Below are 22219 nucleotides of genomic sequence, written 5' to 3'. Positions count from 1 at the left end.
CAAATCCTTGGATCAGCACTTCAGGCGTTCTTTTAGCCTGTCTGTATTTTATGGGGGGGTGTGGTTGGTATCTAACCCTAAGACTTGGCTGTACTTTGAGCACAGGAAAGCAGAATGGTTAAAAATTAATGATAATTTCGGAACTGATAAATTAGAAAGCTAACAAACATTCACTGGCTATTTTGAGTATTCTGGAGTGGACAAAATACCACCTTTACCAATATTAAATGAACTTTAAAGCACCCACACAACAGGAAATAATGACATAGGTAAGGAGTAATTACCTTTCTTATATGTGAAATGCCCAATCCCCTTGGGTACCCAGCCACAGCCAAGACACCCAAAGCCAATTTTTAAGCATGACTTAAAGAGATTTACAGATCATAATGGGCTTTGCCTTCTCAAAACTCTTCCATCATTTTAAGATAATCCCAGCAATCTAAAATTTAGGGTGATGTTTAAGGTCATATGCAGTCCTTGCACTGAAGATTATGAGATGATTGCCTTTATTAAAGAGCACACCACTCATCCCAAGGGAATCTGGTTAGGCTGGCAATGACATCTCCAACAAAAAAAACTGATGGAAGGTTTGGTCAAATCCTCCTGCTTCAGACCGTGCAAAGAACCTCCTCCCCAGGGGTATTTGGAGGGGTATCCCAAATTATTCTCTGTGGGAGTCCAGGACATCCCTCTGGCTGCCCTGGCTGGCTCGAGCCCTGGCAGGGGGCTTGGAGACCTTGGCACCAAGTCAACAACACCTGTGGCTTCCATTTTAGCCCAGGGAAAAAGCTGCCAACTTTGTGTGAGGAATTACAAGCCACAAGGGTTTGAGCAGTGTGGCAGTTGAGTTAACACAGGGTGGAAAAGTAGAATTTTGGGGCTTTTAGGAATGGGGTTCATGGGTACAAGATGGAGGAATTTGGGCGTGTCCTGACCTTCTCCTCCTTCTCCTTGTCCTCCATGTCTCGCTGTGATGGTGACACTTTTCTGTTGGTTTAAGGTACAGACACACTGTCCAACATCAATGACAGACATTGGCACATTATTGTAAACATGGCACACAGAGTTTTGGATATAAAATGTGAACACCGCCCTGAGGACAGACAGAATGCCATGGCCGACCTGCTGGACAGAGCTCAGCAGGGCAGAGAGAGAATGTTCTAGATAAGGGAAAATAAACAACCTTGAGAAGCCGACCCTGCGCATTCAGACTCCTTCTTTGGCTGCACGGGCTGGGAAACGAGGACTTTTACACTCTTGGGGTCATCCCAACAGACCCCGAGAATTCTCATCATGTTTGCACCACTCTCCCCATACAACAGATCCCAGGTTCATGTCCTGGACAAGACTCACAGCCAGGTGGACAGGGGAGGCATTGGCAAGACAATCCCACTCCACTGGCTGTTGGCTACAAGCTGTGGGAATTTAAAAATATATTTTAAAAATTTAAAAATAAAAATATAAAACCAGTCTTGGAGAGGGGATCCCAGTGCACCTCAATTCGGGAAGGGAAAGAGGGAAGGGAAGGGAAGGGAAGGGAAGGGAAGGGAAGGGAAGGGAAGGGAAGGGAAGGGAAGGGAAGGGAAGGGAAGGGAAGGGAAGGGAAGGGAAGGGAAGGGAAGGGAAGGGAAGGGAAGGGAAGGGAAGGGAAGGGAAGGGAAGGGAAGGGAAGGGAAGGGAAGGGAAGGGAAGGGAAGGGAAGGGAAGGGAAGGGAAGGGAAGGGAAGGGAAGGGAAGGGAAGGGAAGGGAAGGATTTGCCTGCTGATATTTATGGCCCCACCATCCCCAAACACTGTCTCTATAAAACTGCACCTGATTTTCAGAGCTGGGTTTTTTGCCATCCCTTTCACCAGCACACAGAGATGAAGTTCTTCAGGCTGTGTCCTTGCTGGTGTGTCAGGACTACCCAGAGAGCTGTGTGGGTTGGAATAAAACCCCTTTGATACAGAGCTTAATAGAATTTTAGTTTAAGAGCTGGTGTTCTAATGAATAATTTTGAGAGTCACTGATTTGAGAAATAGTTTACAAGTCTGGGGATGAAAGCTTTCTAATTTGACCTTTAGAGCAGAAATTTCACTGGGATTTCTACTTTGCCAAGGAGAAAAGAAAGGAAAAAGAAGTTTTAGAGGTAAATATCTTGGCATTCCCCCCACCCCTATCCCTGTTGGAAAATATTTTTTCCTTGGACTTCATTACTGTGGCCATTAACAAAGCATTAACTTTTCCACCCCCATCTCTGATCTCTCACCTTGGACTTGGACATCTCAGTGTGGGTTCTGTGTTGAGACTGTTTGGATTTTCCCAAGTCTTTCTGACCCCATCTGTTAAAGCCAGGCTGATTTCTGAGCCCACATAGCTGAAATTCCACCTCACTGGGGTTTGATCCTTGCTTCCAAACCGGCTACAAGGCAGCCCCAGGGCTCTGCTGCCTTCCTTCACACCACTGATCTTACAGGGAAACAGGAGCTCTGAGAAATTCCTGCAAGCCACCCATTTTTCTTTTCCAAAATCAAACCACTCTTCTCCATGAAAATATGAAAAAAAAAAATCCTCCTTGTCTTCATGTTCCACTTCATAAAAACTGCCTGTTTGCCTTCTTTCGACAGGAAATATTTCAAACATTTATTTTGAGGCAGCTCCTCTGCTTGAGACAAAATGCTGAGGACTCTGAAAATTTTATTACTTTAATCTAGAAAATCTGGGCAGACATTTCCCCTTGGGTTGGCTCGAATGGGGCTATTTCACTCTCTGAAGTTTTTTATCTTTTCCTAGATGGGGAAAAAAAAAAAAAAGAGAGAGAGCTCTGTTTGCACTTTCTTGCAGCACAGATGACTTTGCAGTGAGCAGAGAGCAGAACTTGCACGGGCACAGGGGGTGTTGTATGCCTCTTCCAGGGGATGTCTGGGCATTGCAGGTGCCTCACGTGTTCCCCACAGGTCCTTCTGCCCCTTCCCACTCTGGGCAGTGGCAGGAATGCAAATTCAGACCCCAAGTAATGTAAAATACAATCACTGAGCCACAGAATTCATTAAAGCCCGTCCAGTGCCATGGCAGGGACACCTTCCCCTGTGCCAGGCTGCTCCCAGCCCCAGAGTCCAGCCTGACCTTGGGCACTGCCAGGGATCCAGGGGCAGCCCCAGATTTTCGGGATAACATGACTCAAGCTCACTCAGCAGGAAGTTTCAAAGGAAAATTTCCCTTTACTTGCTAAAACCCCACCCAAAGCCCACCCCTCAGAGATCCTGATCCTCAGAGGCGCCTGCTGGTTCAGCCTCCCTGTGGAAATTCACATTTTGGTGCTCAGCAGCATCTCAGAGTGCTGATATTTTTCCATTCTGTTCCCCTCTAATGAAGACTGAAATGCCAGTCATGTTTGCTGCAGAAAGGGAAACCAATGTGGGCCAGCTTTCCACAAACACATTCAAATCTCCTCCATCCTCCTCACGCCAATGCTGACTCCTGGCTTTGCTTTCCAGAGGGAAACCAGGGGAAAAAAAAAAAAAAAAAAAAACAAAAAACCAAAATAAAGATAAAGCAGCCACTGGGATAAAGTTGTTCTGCACTGCTCTTGCATGCCATCAACAGAAACTGAAATTTTCCTGCAGAATCCAGCTCTGGCCTTTGCCAGGTCTGTGCTTGGGTCCTGGAACTGCTACTTCCACACATTTAGAGAAAATACGGATTTGCATTGATGCAGAGCCCCTAGGGATCATCCAAGGAGCATCATTATTTCTTCAGCTAGGTCAAGAGCATTAGTTCAGTCACAGACCAGGAGGTTTAGAGGCAGAAGGGGAGGTGTCACAAGAAGTTTTCTAATGACAGAGCAAACACACACAACCTCCTGGTTTCTTGTCCTGTTCTGCAGCTACACAAACCATGAAAACACAACCCAACAGCTCTGCAGATGTTTACTACTCTAAAATCAGTTTTTACAAGAGGTTTGGGAATTCATTAAAAAAAACAAACAAACAAAAAAAACCCTACATCATCATATAATTTTTAAGAGTAAAGCCCCTAGATAGAATAAAAAAAATATCTCTCTTTTGATTTTTTTTTCATATTAAAGGCAAAATGAATAAATATGAAGAGAGATGGTGGAAAAATGTCAAGCCTGTGCCTTGATTTTCCCTGAATTTCTAAAGCAGAAGAAGAACTGTGGTGTTGTGAGTGACCTCAGCTGGCTCCAACAGCTCCCATGCAACTCCCAGCCCTCTCCAGAGCTCCTTCCAACCAGAAACCAAAATAATTTCCCAAAAACACTGCAGGCTTACGAGATTCCCAGCTTTAGGACAACATGCACTGATAATTTCCAAGTGCCACTGCTTTAAGAAAAAATGAATTCAGCTTATTTATAACCCTGGGGGGGAAACAAAGCAGGTAAAAATCCTCCATTTCTGCTCTGACTTAAGGGTCCTCCCTTCCCAGATGAAAGTAAAGTAGGTTATAGATCCATCCTCTGCTGCAAACTCCCTGTTGGTCCTATTCATCAAAAATAAAAAAAAAAAAGGAAAAGAAAGGGAAAAAAGAGGAGCTTACGTGAGGCTTAGCCTAGTTTTCCACCCAGCAGAGACTTTGGGGAAGGAGCAGAGGTTGGGAGCTCCTCTCTAACACTGATGGCCTGTGCACAGCTCCGCCAGGGTTTCAGCAAAGAGAAACCCTGGGATGTGGAACATATGGGAAAATGCAAATAAAAGTGCTCGTTCCTGAGTTAAGATCACAGCAGCCCCAGTCCTGGGGGGACAGGCAGGTGGAGGGGCTGATTTTGGGTGAGGCAGCAGAGCTGTGGTTGATATGAATGGCATTTTTCCTTGAAAAGGCACTGGAGGAGGAATCAGGGGTTTGGCACTTGGTAGGAAACCACACATTTTAGGAACCCAGGCAGGCTGCTCTCACGAGCTGACAGCTGCAGGAAAACAGGGATGGCAGCCCCATTTTTCCCTGGGGAAACCTGGGACAACGGGGGCTTTTCCGGGGGCTAGAGATGGACGTTCCAGCTCCAAAATGATGTTTGTTTGCAGAGTTTAAGGTCACAACAAAACCCTTCAAAAGCACAGAGGCTTCGGTGAGAAAAAGAGTGAGGTGGGGGATGCAGGGGAAATTGGGTCATGTTAAAAAGATCAATGTCTGTAAGATGTAAGAAAAGCTAAGAAAATGAAATGATTAAAAGCAGATTTGTGGGCCCTTGGTGTCAGTAAGCTGCAGTGGCTGGCTGGGAGTGTTGTCTCTGAACTGTGGCCCTGCCTGGGAGGCAGCCACGCCAGGAAATACCAGGAAAAAGGGAAAGAAGCTGTGGGAAAAGCTGGGGATTTGAAGTCCAGGTTCTGAAAAAACAGAAGGGGCATCTGGGTCAGAAGTAGCTGAGTGGGAAGATTCAATATTGGGGTGCAAAGCAGTGTTGGAGCACAGGGATGCAGGTCCTGCAGTGGGGAACGAGGGCAGGCATGGGCGCCTCCTTAGCTTGAGTGCAGGTGAGCAGATCCTACCCAGAGCGCTGAGAATCCCCACCCCTGCCCTCCACAGGGATCTTTTCCTGCACAGGAAAACTCCAGGGTGAGCGAGGAGCCAGGAAAATGCACAGGGCTGGGTTTCTGCTCCTCACAAGTAAAACCTTGGAGAAATAAACCTCCAGAGGAGGACGAGCAGAGCCAGGCACACCAACCATCCCAGCTGCCTCCCAAAAACCTGCCCAAACCCTCTGGCTCCTGCATTTCCAGCCCAAACCCTCTGGCTCCTGCGCTTCCAGAAGGTTTAAAACACATCATCTCTTATCAACCCCTTAGATTTCAGTGATCCCTGTGGAAATTTTTCCATTTGCTTGCTGAACACACACGGATCAGTCCCTGGGATTGTGGGTTTGGTTGTTTGGAATTCAGTAGACCCTGCCCCTCCCCCAAAAATGTTTTCATTATTAATTGTTCTTGAAAGAGTGACTTCCTTGACAATTTAGTCTCCAAAAGATAAAATGAGTGCACTGGAGGGCAATGAGGGTTCACCAGTAAAGACTTTGAGCAGCCACTACAATGTGTTCCTTAGCAACTAACAGTGAAAATTATGGAATTTACTTGTGTAAAAGATATAGCAGCAAACATTCTGGCAATGGGGATATTGAAAAAAACCCTTTTCAGTAGGATGCTGGGAGTAATTTTCTCTTTCTACCACCACAGTGAAATTATTTTGGGATGGTAGGTCAAAGCCCCAAAGTATTGTCATTGCAACCACATTATTGCAGGATTTTCTGCCACTCTCTGCCCTGTGCAGTGCTGGGTCCTGGCTGCTAATTCATGTTTAACTATTCTTTTTGAAGGAAAAAAAACCTCTTTCTATAAAAAGAATTATTTTAATTAAGTGTGTGTGGGGAAGAGGTTTTAGAAAAAACAGCATGATTCCCTTCACTTCAGAGGAGGTTCATGGTAACAAGGGAGAAAGTAAAGAGTTCCTAGAATGGAATCAGAATATCCTGAGCAGGAAGGGACCCCCAAGGATCACCCGTCATGTGTAATCCGATGGAAGAGGTACCAAAGGCAAGGTGGAGGCTGCTCCTCTGCTCAGAGGTGGAAAGCGGCCAACCTCCAACCCTGTTCTTTGGGCACTGAGGACACAGTGAAACAGTTCAGCTCAATTCCACCCAGAAAATCAGACATTTCACCTGTCTGGGGGCATCTGCAGGACGAGGAGGAGGAGGAAGAGAACAAGGAGATCTTTCCCCTTCTTTTTAACCTCCTGGGGCAGCACAGTGATGCTCCATCCCTGCTCCAGCATCCTCAGAGGACACCTCCCTTCAGACTCATTATCCTCCGCTCCCCTGGGGCCTCATTTCTGGTCTGAAATTGGGCCCACAGCCCCCTAGACATCTCAATATCATTTTGGCCAACTGCAGAAAACATCCACAGCATCAGCATGGATCTGCTAAATTAGAGATTCGAGGGAAACTCCTTCCTGGAAATTGGTCAAAGGGGATTTCAGAGAGGCCTCTGAGCACAGAGCAGAGGGAAGGACATCAGCCATCCTCCCCTCATGGGGTCCCACAAATAAAACCCCCCTGAAAAGCAGATCCCATTTCTGTAACAGCTCCTGTTTCACGGACATCATTTTCAGGCAGTTTTTGTAACAACAGGGGGCAAAACAATGATATGACTGAAAACCAGCTCTGATTCAAACTTGATTTTCCTCTTTGGATACCCATTTCCAAATCAGCAGCATGTGACAAACCTCAGTGCTGATGAGAAAGGCAGCATCTCCTGCACAGCTCCCAGAGGGTTCATTTCCAAACCAGCATCCTGCAGCTGGCAGCAGCTTTGTGAAATTTCAGGTTAAACTGCAAATCCTGCTGATGAGTTTAGGGCCAAATCGAGTCAAGTTATCACAGCAGGGAGAGAATATTTCATCTGTGAGCATTGGGGATGGCTCCATGGGAGAAGAGAGGGGTCATCTCTTGGAAGAGGCTTGGTCCTGTGCTTGGGGTGATTCAGCTGCTGCTGGTGGAGGTGGAGCAAACACAGCCTGGTGACCCCTGGGGTGGGGGATACTGGAGATGTGTAAAACTGTCTGGTTTCAAAGCTTTGGCAGTAAAACACAAACTGCAGCCTCAGCCAGGTAAAATAAATTCAGAATTATCTCTAATTAGAGATGCTGCCCTATAGGAGCTCATAAATCAGCAGAATTGTCCTGCCTCGCTCATCCCACTGTGATCATAAACAACCTGGACATCCAAGAATTAAAACAGAAGGGAAACCCTGCACTGTCCCGTTTCCTCTGAAGCCCCTTCCAGCAGTGCTGCCCAGCTGGGACAGGCTGGAAGGTCAGCACCACCAAATGAAAGTAAATCTGAGTACACAGATCCCCAAATGCACAGCCCTGAGAAGGGTCTGCGAGGGCTGGGCAGAACAGGAGCTTCTCCAGGGGTGATTTCGAGAACTTTCCATGATGCTCTGATGACTATGGAGGTGTGGGTATAAATCAGACATTAAGGTTGGAAACAACCCCCAAGGTCAAGCCCAACCTTTGAGCAGACACCAGGGCCACTAAGCCACGTCACAAAGTGCCACAGCTGCTCACAGCCTGAGCAATTCCAGGGATGAGGACTCCACCGCTGCCCTGGGCAGCCTTTTCCAATGCCTAGCCACACTTCAGTAAGGAAACTTTTCCTGATATCCTCCCCTGGCACAACTTGAGGCCATCTCCTCTTGTCCTACCACTTGTTCCCTCAGAGAAGAGACCGAACCTCACCTTGCCACCACCTCCTTCCAGGGAGTTTTGGAGAGTGACAGAACAACTTCCAGCACCTGTGAGATGTTCCATTCTGTACATTATTCCATGGTCAGCTTGAGTGTGTCCAGAGGAGGCAATGAGGCTGGAGAGGGGCTGGGAACACAAACCCTGTGAGGAATGACTGAGGGAGCTGGGGGTGCTCAGCCTGGAGAAAAGGAGACTCAGGGGTGACCTCAGCACTCTCCACAGCTCCTGAAAGGTGGCTGTGGCCAGCTGGGGCTGGGCTCTTTCTCCAGGAACTGACAGAGCCAGAGCACACAGCCTCGAGCTGCACCAAGGGAAATTTAGGCTGGATATTAGGAAAAGGTTTTTTACAGAAAGGGTGATGAAGTTCTGGAGTGGCTGCCCGGGGAGGTGGTGCAGTCACCATCCCTGGGTGTGTTTAACAAAGCCTGGATGTGGCACTGGGTGCCAGGGTTGAGTTGAGGTGTTGGGACTGGGTTGGACTCGATGATCTTGAAGGTCTCTTCCAGCCCGGTGATTTCTGGGATCCTGTGGCTCTGTGCTTCTGTGATTTAATAGTTTGGCAAGGACACACTGGGAGCTCATCCTCCCTGTCCTGCCATGGGGACAGGAGCTGAGCAGGCGGAACAAGCTGCAAATTCATCACTTTGGCCAACTCTGGTGCCACTAGAAATCAATGGGAGTTTTATCTCCATCCTCAACGGATGCAGGATCCGGGCCACAAAAACCAACTTTGATCACATGGCTGAAGGGGTGGGCTCAGCCCCAAAGTGTCACCTCCCAGCCACTGCTCCTGCTTAATTCCAGGGTTATTCCCCAACAGAAACCATAGCACAATGAATAAAATCATCAAGCTAAGCCCCAGCCCCTAAAATAAAAAGCCCATCATTTAAGCTAGTTCAGATGTGTTTCTGTAGATCTTTGTGGAAAAGCCATTATTAGATCCATACTCAAGAATTTAAAGCTTTTTTATTTTCTGAGAGCCTGTGTTGCTATAAGCACAGGGCTTAGGGTATCATTAATCCATATTCTGCTACTGTGGCATAGCAGATTCCTCACTCGCTGAAAATATGTTCAATTTCAGAGACAACTAGCGTGGAGAAAAAAAAAAAGATAAAAAAGGGGGAAGAGAAAGGGAAAAAGAGGGAGGAAGAAAAAATAAAAAAGGACAAACCTGAAATGAAAATGCCATATCAAAAAGCAAGTATTCGGGGGAAATATTAGCACTTTTATCATAATGAGTTTGTAACCTAAATACATATTTCAAGGATGAAATTGCTGACCCTGTCTGCCCTCCACAGGAGGCTGAATGGCTCAATCACAGCTTAATCTTCCCTGAAAAGGCTACAGAAGAATATCACAGCCCTTGAAGAACAACACACATTACCGATGCCCCAAGACTCACAATTTAACTCTTAAAAGGAGGGCAGAAAAACCCCTCAAATCTCACCCATCTGTCTCAAAAAAAAAAAAACCCCAACAGCCATTTCCTCAGAAATTAAAATGAGATAAAACAAAAACCACACAGCACAAGGTGAGGATGGAAAAGAAGGGATTGCTCAGATGAAGGGTGAAGCTTCACATACCCATTTTTAGTTTATTAGAGGCAGAGCCTTTGTAGTAAAGTTAAATCACTCTGTACTTCCTAGTTCAGCTAATTCTGGTTGCAATCCCTTTGATTAGAGAAGACAAAAAAATTGTTTTGTCAAAGCCCACCTTGAGAAACCCTATTTTTTTTTCTTTAATCCAAATGTTTCTAAGCTGATCATGCTGTTTTAGCAAACTAAAATATAATCCAGGAGTCAAAAATGCATCCATTTGTCCAAGTTCCCCACCATTACTGGAAAAGAGCAAGCTTTGTTTTTAAATCCAGTCTTCCCAGGCAGGAATCAGTCAGAGCAGATGTGTGAGAAGAGGATGAGTTTCCACTCAAGTGGTCCCTGGCTACTGCACTTGGCAGGATCAGAGAATCCCCACAATGGTTTGGGCTGGGAGGGACCCTCAAACTCATCTCATTTCAACATCCTGTGTGGGGACACCTCCCACTGTCCCAGGGTGCTCCAAGCCCTGCCCAGCCTGGCCTTGGACACTCCAGGGATCCAGGGGCAGCCACAGCTGCTCTGGGAATTCCATCCCAGCCCCTCCCCACCCTCTGTGGGGTTAGGAGGACCCTCCTGTCTCATCCCACTTCCCGAGCTCTGAAGCCCAGATTTGAGGAGCTGCTGCCTGGTACCCGGCTTGTTCTTTTCCAGTGGATTTTGGGAAAGTGTGACACTGCCAGCGGGTGCTGAGGGGCTTTGCTGGGAGTGCTGCTCTGCCCAGGCTCCCCTGGGAGCTGGGAATGGCCATGGATTGGAAGGCAGAGCCTGCTGGGGGAGCAGCAGCCTGAGGTGGCGTTTATGAAGCAATCACCTTGACGTCCTGAAATGGGGAGTGATGGGAATGGTCTTGAGGCAGCTGCTCATCGCCCATCCTCAGGGAAAATGCACCTTCAGTCATGGACAAACTCCAGCAGGGCACAGGCAGGGGGAGAATTTATTGCCAACCACGTGGGGAGACAGAGGACTTGACTTCACCCTCTGTATTATTCCTCATCACAAACCACCTCTCTGAAGCGCGTGAACCTGGGGGTCATTGCCATTTTCATCTTCTCATTTCTGCAGCTGGAGCACATCAGCCTCTCTCCCCAGTCAGTCAAAAGCACCTTTCACTTCACCATCCTCCATTACTGAGAACCCCATGCCTGGGAAGGCTCTGCCTTGAGCTCCTGCACACTCCTGCAAGGATATTCCTGCTGGAACCCCTCCCACTTCAACAGCCCAGGGAAATCACACAGGTGACGGGTGAACAAGCCCCTGTATTCATTCTCTGCCTTCACCTTCACCACCACAAGAGCCAAAAGATGGCTCGTGGTCCTGTGTCATCATTTGCCCACTCTCACAGACTTTATGCTCCAAAGGGTTTTGCATAATTCCATTTATTGTTAATTAACAGCAAGATCCTGCCTTTTCTTATCCTGAGCTTTTGACAAGAAGCTGCAACTCTGCTTTAACCCAAAATAAACACAGCGCTGCCCATTTTGCCCTTTTTCCCTCAGAGTGCCCACACCTGATGTACCACTGAAACCCAGGACTTGTGAAATCTATCACTCTGAATTCATCCCTTGTGGAGATTATGCTCCTTTTGAGCATTGGGAAGCTTTAATTCCCCAAGGTGATCAATGGTGAGATCCATTTGCCAGATCCTTTCCTAGGTTACCTCTTCCTCAAGGCATTTTACCCTGTATGCTCCTTTTTAACACTTTGAAGCTTTAATTCCCCAAGGAAAGGATTAATGGTGAGATCCATTTGCCAGATCCTTTCCTAGGTAACCTCTTCCTCAAGAAATAAGGCATTTTACCCTATATAATCCATACAATTCCAGCTAAATAATGATAACGCAAGATCTGTATTCCTTATTCACAGTTCCCTTCTCCCTCACTCCATGAATTATGAGAACACCCCATAACCCACCAGGAAAAGTTGGGAGAACACACCCAGCTCCCAGTTTTTCCAGCACAGGAACAGAGGCCGCCTTCTTACTCACAGGCAAACTGCAGCCGTGCTTCTCTGCTGACAATGGTTCCGAAGGGGTTTGTTGCTACACACTGGTACATCCCAGCATCCTGGCTTTTACTGGGATTATTGATCAGCACGGGGCACCAATTTGTTGGACAATGCCCTTTTCCTGACCCAGAGATGGGGCAGCTGGAGGCATTTTAAAAACTTTTATTCCATTTTCAGTCTCACGTGAAGGGTGAGACAATACAGGTGTTATAATTCACGCCATCACAATCAGGAGCCAACTATTTCCTAATTACAAAACACTGTAAGTGTTTCTTGGCCTCGCAGCTTTAGCCACACCATGCTGCAAATGCCTTAAACCCAATCATCTAAAATTACCCCTCATGGATAACACTACAATGCATCTTTCATAGTTCTATTTCTCCAAAGTATCTACTCTTATTTGCAAGGCCATCTTATGAAACTTGTTTCTAGTTCCATTTCCCTCTCCACAATGTCTGTCCTATTCCATGGCATTTCTAAGTGAGCATTTCTTGTCTCAAAGTTTGCAAATAGATGCACACACTGTGTGAGCCTCCTGTCAGGCCCTGAGAACTCTCTACAAATCCATTTCCCACAGAGAACACCCCATAACCCACCAGGAAAAGTTGGGAGAACACACCCAGCTCCCAGTTTTTCCAGCACAGGAACAGAGGCTGCCTTCTTACTCACAGGCAAACTGCAGCTGTGCTTCTCTGCTGACAATGGTTCCGAAGGGGTTTGTTGCTACGCACTGGTACATCCCAGCATCCTGGCTTTTATTGGGATTATTGATCAGCAGGTCTCCTTCCAGCAGGCTGTAGCGGTAATCCATGCCCACGTCGATACTGCTTCCATTTAACTTCCACCTGGAGCACACAATGCCAAAGTTAAACTCTGCTGATGGTCCTGGGTGTTTGAAAACACAGTGTGAAGTAAGTAAAGGAAGATTTAGAACGGCTCTGAACGTATAGAACTTATTAAAAATAAAATAAAATAATTTATTAAAAATAAAATTTTAAAAAAATTGCAAAAAGGCAAACTTCCTGAGCGGTATTGAAATATTCCAGTAATTAACTGAAAGAGCAATATCCTTGACATATATTTCAGTCTCTGAAATGATTAATGCTTCTGTAGTTGCTGGTGTTGCTGCTCTTTGGAATTAATCACTTGGCAAGGGGAAGTCCCTGAGACAGGATCTCTAACCCATTCAAGTCCACTGAGGATATTTTTTTTCCCCCTCTCCTGACTTGCTGGTTGTTGGTTTATAAATTTAAGAAAATTCCCTCCCAGCAGATGTTGTCACAAAGTGGGGCACTGAGGAATTCCAGCTTCTCCCAGCTCCTGAGTGCACAGAGAAACTCTGGAGCTGTGCTTGCACCATGAATCCGTGGGTTTCATGGCATTAAATAGCTGGCTGTGCCAGGAGACAGCACGGAGGCAGAGGCCTGGTGACTCTAACTGGTTTCAGAGTGGCATTTACTGGTGAGCAGAGTGAGAGGCACCAAAGGGAAGGGAAGAGCAGCGCCAATGATTTACAGCAGCAGCAGCACTGCAGGAGAACAGCACCTTCCTCCAAGGATCCCAAAGCAGCTACTAAAGCTGAAAAGAATGAGGAGTTCTGTCCATGTTTATGGGAAAGGATGGTTAATCTGAGAGCCAGGACTATTTATAATCCTTTTGTAACATTTTAGAACTCCCGTCCAAGTTCTGGAATTGAGTTGCAATACCTGGAGATTTCCTGGTGTCCATCCCCTCTGTTCCTAATGCCCCAGGATCACAGAACTTCCTCAGCTGGAAGGGACCCACAAGGACCATCAAAGTCCAGCTCCTGGCCAGGACACCCCAACAATCCCACCCTGAGCATCCCTGGGAGGGTTTTCCAAACCCTCCTGGAGCTCTGGCAGCCTCAGGGCTGTGCCCATTCCCTGGGGAGCCTGGGCAGTGCCCAGCACCCTCTGGGGGCAGAACCTTTCCCTAAAATCCAACCTAAACCTCCCTGGCCCAGCTCCAGCCCCTCCCTGGATGCTGTCCCTGGGGATTTTTCTGGGATCAGCACTGTGGAAGCCTCCAGGGACATCACTGATACACACAGCAGAAAGGCTCGTGTGTGGTGGCTCTAAGAACAAACACTGAACAAACCCAATGGTTGGTCTGGGATTTCCTTTCACTTCACAGCTCAGCTTCACTTTCTTCTCCTCCGAGTCCAAGGGGAAGATGACGCTGTCGGGCTCCTGGAGGAAAACCGGCCCGTGCAGGGTGTTGTCATCTGCAGGGACAGGGAAATGGGACAGGTCACTCATGGAATCTCTGTCTTCCAGGCTTAAAATACAAAACAGAGTCTCAACAGCAAGAGGCTGTGTGCCATTCACCTTGGACAAGATCTGATATCACTTTATTTAGTTTATAACGGCAGATTATTTTTTTTCCCCCAAAAGCCACTGAACCTCACACGGAGTCATGAAAATATCCTCCACTAAACAGAGCACGGAATGAAACCTCGCCCAACGCTCAAACAATGGGAGCAGACACTGCTGTCATAGCAAAGCTCAATTCAAATCACAATGCTCCTGGCACCAGCCCCACACCTCCCCAGGAATGAGGCTCCCAGCCCTGACAAGGACATTCCACACTCGTGCCCTTCAGAGCATTAAAAACTCACACTAGATGTAGGTAGAAGTGGGGAAATATTTTGGCAAGACAAGCTGACACGACCTTCAAGGAGCTCAGGAGCCATTTCCCAGCAGTCCGGCACTCTCAGGTTGGTGGTTACTGGTGGGAGCCTCCCTTGTGCTGACTTTCCTCCTTCATTTTAAAAACACACTTTGATTTTTTGAGCTGTTAAGCCCTCCCTTTCTCCTTTCCTCTCTCCTCAGCCACTTTCTGCTTTCACCTTATCAATTTCTCCTCTCTCAGACCTGGGAGCTGCTCACAGGCCCATCCCTGAGGTGCAGCTTTTCCCTGCCCACCGCTCTGCAGCGAGCACAGAATTTCAGGAAATTCACTGACACTGCTCAAAACACCCATGGAAAGCTCTGACTAAATTCCCTGCTCTCCATCCTCTTTGTATCAGTTTTATCTCCACAGTGGCTGCTCAGAACACAAAAGAAACCAACTTTTCCTGCCTGAAAAGATCAGCTATCTTGATTTCACCAAGACTTTTCCTCTCATCAGTGTCAATGCCTGGCTGCTCCTCTAAGTTCAGAGCAAGTAAGGACACGGTGGAAGTGCTCACAGTCAGAAAATCTTCCAGCTGACTGGAAGGAACCTTGATTTAACATTTTGAAATCATTTTCTAATCTTTTGCTGCCCTGAAGACTCTGTTCTTTCAGCGTGCAGGGACTTGCAGGGATGTGAACACGGAATTCACTTTAGTCAGGCTGCTGGAAGCCCACTCAGATGGGGATACAGGAAATTTGTGGGTACAGGAGGTCAGGGGAAAATGAATAAATAAAATTTAGAGATGACGGGATGTACAAAAAATATAGAAAATAAAAAAAGGAATGAACAGAAGATGATGGATCTTCCAGATGGAAGGAAGGTGAGATTGAATGGGAATAACCCTGATATTGCCTGATAATGGGAAATCAGCTGGATTTACTAAGGACACAACAACAGCCCTTCACTCCAGGGAGAGCAAATTCTGTCATCTCCACAGAAGTATTTCACAGAGACTCTGCAGGAAGATTAGAAAGGAACCACCTCGCCCCCATGTCCCCTCCTCAGGCCCCACCACAAGCACAGTCACAGGCCTTGTATTTATCTTTATTTTTAATTATATCTTACAATACCTGGCTGAAACTCACCTATTATTCACGACACATTTCACATCCTCTCTAGCTTTAAATTACACCTGTGTGCAACTCATGTTGCTGGTGGGAAAAGATAATAATAGCCATAAAGCATAAGGGACTGGATTATGGCATCCAAACTTGTTCCCGAGACCCTGCACTCCCTGAGCAGCCTCATTCACCCTAAGAAAGAATATTGTAGCCTGGCCCGTAAGGATTATCACTCTGAGAACTGTATGAGTGGCTTTGAAAGCAAGAGATTTAAAATATATTGGAATGTATCCAGTTTTCTCACTGGAAAATACACAAGTGCTCAGGTCCTGTGTAAGAGTTGCTTCAAGTCCCAGGAGCACGGAGTCTGATGGTGGCACGAGCCAGAGCATCCCAGATAATCCAGTTAAGGCCCTGCTGACTCAGGGATGTGTTGGATTGCTTCTGTCACCTGCCTCACACCCCTCTCTGGGCTGTCATCTGCTGTTATTTCAATTAGAGAGTGTCAATTTATATCACATCACACCAAAGGTCTGACTTTGGTCCCCCTCCCATCCCAGCAAAACACAGCTTGCATTAAAAGTGAACGGTTCAGCTACTTGAGGTGGGAAACAGGAACAAATCTGAGGGTCCAAATGTGTCCCCACACGTCCAGGACATCACCTGGCTGCAGGAGCAGAGGTGAACCTGCAGCATCCTGGACTTCAAGGGTTAATGAAACTGGCCCGCACCAAGAGCCACCCCATCCTGTCTGGGTAATTATTTAGTGAGCAATTAACAACTTTAAAAGCACAAAGAACTAAAGGTAGAAACAGTGACAAATAGGTGAAAACGCTGCATTTCTCTACCGAATAACTCAATTTACCCAAGCTCAAGTAGAAGCTCATGAAAGATCAAATGAAAGCACTTCCAAATATTCCACCTGCTGCTGACACCGTTCAGCATTTAGCTTTTATATGGCAAAAAAATGCCTGCCCTTCCTGTTGGGCAGCAAGAGGAAAAATCCCGGAGCGATTTTCAAGCAGAGGGAGAAGCTCTGAGAGCAGCTGCAGCCTGTCAGGGGAACAGAGGAGCAGGAAAAACCTCGCAACACTGGCTAGATAAAATTATTTTGAGTGCCTTTCTTCTTCCTCTTATTGCTGCCTGTGTATAACCGAGATAAGCAAGTCCAAACTGTTTAATCTTCATCCTGTGGAGCTGCTTTGCTGCAGCCTTAATGTGTGATTGAAATCACTGCAGCCCAGATCCCACCTCTGGGTGATAAGGGCTGAGCCACAGAACCTGACACAGGAGGAGGATTTGCTTCACAGAGCACTAAAGAGTCACCAGTAAATAAAACAAGCTGCCAGCTAGTTTCTTGCAGACAGGAAACTACAAGTGCCTGCACCAGAAAAAAAGCTCATTTTTGACTAAGTTGTGTTACTCAGATGTTTATTGTCAGCACTGCCAAAGGTGTTTGCTCCACTGAAGTGTCTGCTTTTGTGGGAGCAAAGTTTTGCTGTTTGGATAACTCTGAAATGCAAATTCTACACTTTTTTTAATACATTCAAAGTGGTAACTTTCTTTCTGTCGCAGTAATGTCCAGGGACGTGCATTCCAACAGTGATAACACATTTTTGGCTTATCACTGGTGAACACTATGAGCAGCTCAATCCACAGAAACCACCAAAGCCAGGAGGAGGCTCTTTGCTCTGCTTAGAGGTTTTTTCCCTCACCCTTCTCATCAGACTGTGTCTAACAGACTCTTTTTTTGGTAATTTCATCAAAAAAGAACAAGAAGCAGGGCATATGTGTGCACACACACCTGAAAGTGCTCAGTTATTTTCGCCCGTTTCCCCTTTACACCATTCAACAGCTGCTGCCACTCCTCACACATTTCCCACTGCCCCAGGACAATAAAATAAATAACCTTCCCAGCCACACTAACTGGTGAGACACTCCCAGGGGCAGATTTTGTTTTTCTGAGTTACATTTCTTTTGAAGAGCCCAAAAATGAGTAAAGCCAGAACGAACACGAGCCGCCCTCAGCTTAAGACAACCTGCAAACAAGATTGGCTTCCAAAAAGCATTTCCCCCTCTCCTTGTCAGATAAAACAAATGTACTCCTGCTCTGGGTCTGCCTCCTCTGACAGAAGTGTGTTTCTTTCAGTTAGAGGCAGGATCTAGGAAATTTCAGTGGATCTGACAATAAAAGAAGCATTTTAACCACAGAAGGAGGTGTGTGTCCATATGGTGTTGGATGGAAAGTGAGAGATCATTTCAAAGAACATTCTGCTCGATATATATTTTTCCCCCTAGTGAATTACAAAACCTATTGAAACAAAAAAAGCTAGATTAATTGGAATACATTCCAAATGAAGAGTATATTTGCTGTGTCCCTCCAGTACCCCAAAGCTGAGAGCCAGCACGTACAGTTGGATGCTAAATGCTGTCATCTTCCCCTGCTTTTGAGGAATTGAAACATGAGGAATGTCAGCTGAGGTTAATTCACACCAAACAGGTGGAACCATTCCTATTCTCTCTGAACATTAAGCCTGGTGACAGATACTGGTACCTAAATAGAACTGCTTTAATTTCCATTGAAAGTTATGGCCAATTTGAGAGAAAGTTTAATTGAATATTCCACACCGTAGGGAAAGATAATAACTAAACTGAGCAGAGAATTCTTGGAGTATATCCAGGGTAAATGAGAGAAATCCTTTCCTTGTTTGCTGCTGAGGGAATTGCTCCCTGCTCTGTGAGCTGGGCTGTTTTCATACACTGCTACAAGCTGGTATTTCTTCGAGACAAAACCGCACCTTGGGAAGAGCAGCTCTTCAGAAAAGTGGGAAGTGGAATGGATGGGACGGCTCAAGGGCACGGCTGATTGCCACAGCAGCCTGCTCTCCAAGGTGAGTAGCTGCACTCCGTCCTCCTGAGCAGGAAAGAGCTCCTCTGCATGCCTCACTCCTTCATTTTTGCCTGTCACTCCTGTTCACATCAACTGCACTTGGCTTTGAAATTCAAACAAAGAACATTTTACACCATATAGTCCTGCTGTGACTAATTCTGTAGACTTCTCAATGAACAAGACCCACTAAGGGTGCTTCCTGTTCAAAGAAAAAAAAAAAAAAAAAGATAAAACCCAGATACTGTAAAAGTGTATGAAGTGGTGTTTCCCAGGGAAGGGTCTCATAGTTCTGTATCTTTGGGGAGAGCCCCTGAATACAAGCTTCTTTTGTGGCACCTACAGGTGTCCAACAGGTGCTGTGAGCTGTCCCCTCTCCTCCCTCTGCTGTCCCCTTTTCTCCTGCTGTCCCAAGCCCAGGGCACAGCCCTGCCTGAGAGGTGACAGCTGCCACACGAGTGTCTGACACCCGAGCTCCAAAGCAGGGTCAGATATTCCCAGAGACCACAGGAGCCCAGGAGGAAGCCAAGGAAGGAATAAATCTCCCCTCTGGTAAAGGCAGGCGTGGAATAGCTCCAGTTGGAGATGGATTCAGCAGGGCTCTGACAACTCCATTGAGGAGTGGCCTGGGGCTCTGGAGCCTGCATGAAAGGCAGGGTTAAACTCAGCAGTGTGCCCTGAGCTCTGATCATACACACAAATGTGCATATTTGTATGTGGATATCATAGGCACAAACGTGGATATTCATATGGGGATACCATACACACAGATGTGGATATCCTACACACAAATGTGGATATCTTACACACAAATGTGGATATTCACATGGGGATATCATACACAAAATGTGGATATTCACATGGGGATATCATACACAAAATGTGGATATTCACACATGGATATTATACACACAAATGTGGATATTCACATGGGAATATCATACACAAAATGTGGATATTCACACATGGATGTCCTACACACAAATGTGGATATTCACACATGGATATTATACACACAAAATGTGGATATTCACACATGGATATTATACACACAAATGTGGACATTCACACATGGATATCCTACACACAAATGTGGATATTCATACATGGATATTATACACACAAATGTGGATATTTACACATGGATATTATACACACAAATGTGGATATTTGTATGTGGATATTATATACAAATGTTGATATTTGTATGTGGATATCCTGCACACAAGTGTGGGTATTCATGTGTGGATATCCTACACACAAATGTGGATATTCAGGTGTGGATATCCTGCACACAAATGTGGATATTCACACTGGATATTCACACATGGATATCTTACACACAAATGTGGATATTTGTATGTGGACATTATACACACAAATGTGGATATTCCCTGGGCCTCCTCTCCTGGCTCCAGACTGCTGGGAGAGGCCATTCCCACCACAGCACAAGGGTGATCTGTCCTCCAACAAGACCCTCATTTACCAGGATGCAATTTCTGTTCTCTTAGCACATCAATAACCTGATTATCATCACACTTGTCCCCTTCAGTATCCCACAGAAGCACATTGCTCCAGTACTGCAGAAAAGCACAAATTTCTTCAACACACAGCCTCTTCCCTGAGTCACCACAGCCAGCAGCAGGAAAATAGACAGAGGAACTCACAGTGCCCTGTTGAGGACAATATCAGCCCACGACAGAGCTGCGAGTAAGTGTAAAACTGTGGTCAAAATCAGAGTAATGCAGTGCTAATGGTGCTTCCACCAGTGTTGGGTGTTCTTGCATAGAGCTGTTTGGGAATAGAAATGTTTCCAAGGCCTGTGCTAATTATTTATTGATTTATTAGTAAAATGTAAGGTGCTGATGTAGTGGCTGTCTGCCAAGAACACACATCATTACTGTAAAACTTTCAGCTGTCTTGAGTATGACAGGGACTGTAAAGTGGATATATTAAAAAAGCAGTAGTTGGTTACATGTGCATATTTAAAAGCCACATATTTCCTTTCCACAATACCTCCCTGCACTTCAGTTGATCTGAATCTCTGATGTAATCAGGAAGGTGTGTAAAAGCCAGGTTAACAAATGCCATCCTCCCCATCCCAACAGCAGACAGGCTGCAGCAGTTAGGTTGTGAAAAAGCCTCTTTCCTTCAAAATCCCAAAGCCTCAGAAAAGACAAGTCCCTGGGGCAATAACCTATAATCTCTGTCTCATCTATTGCTGCAAAAACAAAGACAACTCTGGCAATGTGTCCAGGCTCTCAGTTGATTGAGGAGCCAAACCCTGCAGAAAGCTTCAAGGTGAAAGGAGCTCTCTGGTGCTTGGCTTCAAGGTGAAGCCTCTTTTCTCTCTCCAGGTTTAAGTACATCAGCCACTGTCAAAGGAGAGCTGATCCCTGGCAGCTTTTTATTTTTATCCAGCTATTTACAGAGAGGTTTAGGCCATGGATTCCCCTCTCAAATATTTGCGAATAAGCAGATGGAATTACCAGGGCCTCAGGAGCTCGCTGGGAAGGGGAAGTGATGATCAGCCTGGCACACTCAGAGCTGAGAGGAATAGTGAATTTGTCTCTACAAACCAGCTGTGGGTCTGCTGGTAGATAAAACCAGCACTGAGAGATAAAAGAAACAATGGGATGGATTCCACTGATGAATGGAAAAAGATATTCCCTTTTACAAATAAACCTTCGGGTTGCTGATAAGTTAAAGTGGACACTGAAAGATGAAAGAAACAATGGGGAAAAACCCTAAATTCTGTAAGAATTAAAAATTAAAGGGAGGGTCATACATTAGAGGGAAATCTTCGGTATCAGGCTTTCTGGGAAGTCTGAACCTCTCAAGTACCTCAGCCAAGGGGAAAAGAGAGAAGGGAAATTAGGATAAAAAGGAGGCTGCATCCTCCAAAAATTGGAGAGACCCCAGGGGAATGCCCCATGGCCTCTCCCTTTATTCGAATAAAGAAAAAGGACTCCTCTGTCTCCTTTTCGGACATAAACCTCTGATGTTTGTGGATTAATTTTCCTGACAGAGCTAACACCTGTAAGGCAATTTGCACCATGGCACCGGTCAGAAAATGCACTGGGGTGGTTCAGCCTGCCAAGGGGCACTGGAAATCTGCCTGCTCTGGGTCACGAGCACACAGTCTGCAATTAGGGCAAGGGAACACCAGCTGAGCACAGGGGAATCCATCAGGGATTCCAACCAACGGGCACAGAGCTCCCAAACCACACACAGTTTATTCTATGCACAAATAGCTGTTTATTATTTGCACAGTTTATTCTCTGCACAAAGCAGAGAATAAAACACCTCAGTTCACAGCAGGGAATTTCTCCTTGGCTCTTTGATTTTGGCAATTCTGGAATATTTCCATGTCCCCGAGACAATGCTGCAACTGGACATGTGTGACAAAATTTCATCATCTCCACCTGATGGAGGTTTGTTTTCTCCCTGTTTTAGAAAAAAAAAAAATCCAAGTGGAATTAAACTATAAAGACATTCCTCTCTATCACAGAGCACTGGCACAGGCAAGTTTTAAGCTTCTGCCCCATTACAAATATTACCTACAAATTACCTAGCAATTTTCTTCCTATTTCTAAATTGGTCAGCCCTTGCCTTAAGAAGAAAGGACAATATTTCAATTTAAGAAATTAAAAGGTAACTGAAAGAATAGTGAGAAAGGGAAACCTGATGCTTATCATGTTACAAATTTACATTTTTGGGGCAAAAGTTTCAGCAT

At 45.9% G+C, this 22219-nt stretch overlaps 1 protein-coding gene across 4 annotated transcripts in view; it reads right to left on the bottom strand.

Moving 5' to 3' along the window:
- Positions 1 to 22219, bottom strand: part of LOC137480881 (contactin-4) — a 281234-nt gene that overhangs the window by 91674 nt on the left and 167341 nt on the right. For 2 of the 4 annotated variants that reach the window (XM_068202332.1, XM_068202331.1), the window contains exons 4-5: positions 13957 to 14083; positions 12508 to 12683 (exon numbers count right to left, since the gene is read on the bottom strand). In XM_068202332.1, coding sequence (XP_068058433.1) covers positions 12508 to 12683; positions 13957 to 14083 — 303 coding nt within the window. Of the gene's footprint in view, positions 1 to 11818; positions 11926 to 12507; positions 12684 to 13020; positions 13162 to 13956; positions 14084 to 22219 lie in introns of those variants that run through there. The other 2 variants (XM_068202333.1, XM_068202334.1) reach the window with 2 other exon arrangements.

This window comes from Anomalospiza imberbis, chromosome 11 (genome assembly GCF_031753505.1).
Source record: "Anomalospiza imberbis isolate Cuckoo-Finch-1a 21T00152 chromosome 11, ASM3175350v1, whole genome shotgun sequence".
NCBI lineage: Eukaryota > Metazoa > Chordata > Aves > Passeriformes > Viduidae > Anomalospiza > Anomalospiza imberbis.
This window is presented reverse-complemented; position numbering and strand designations above follow the sequence as displayed.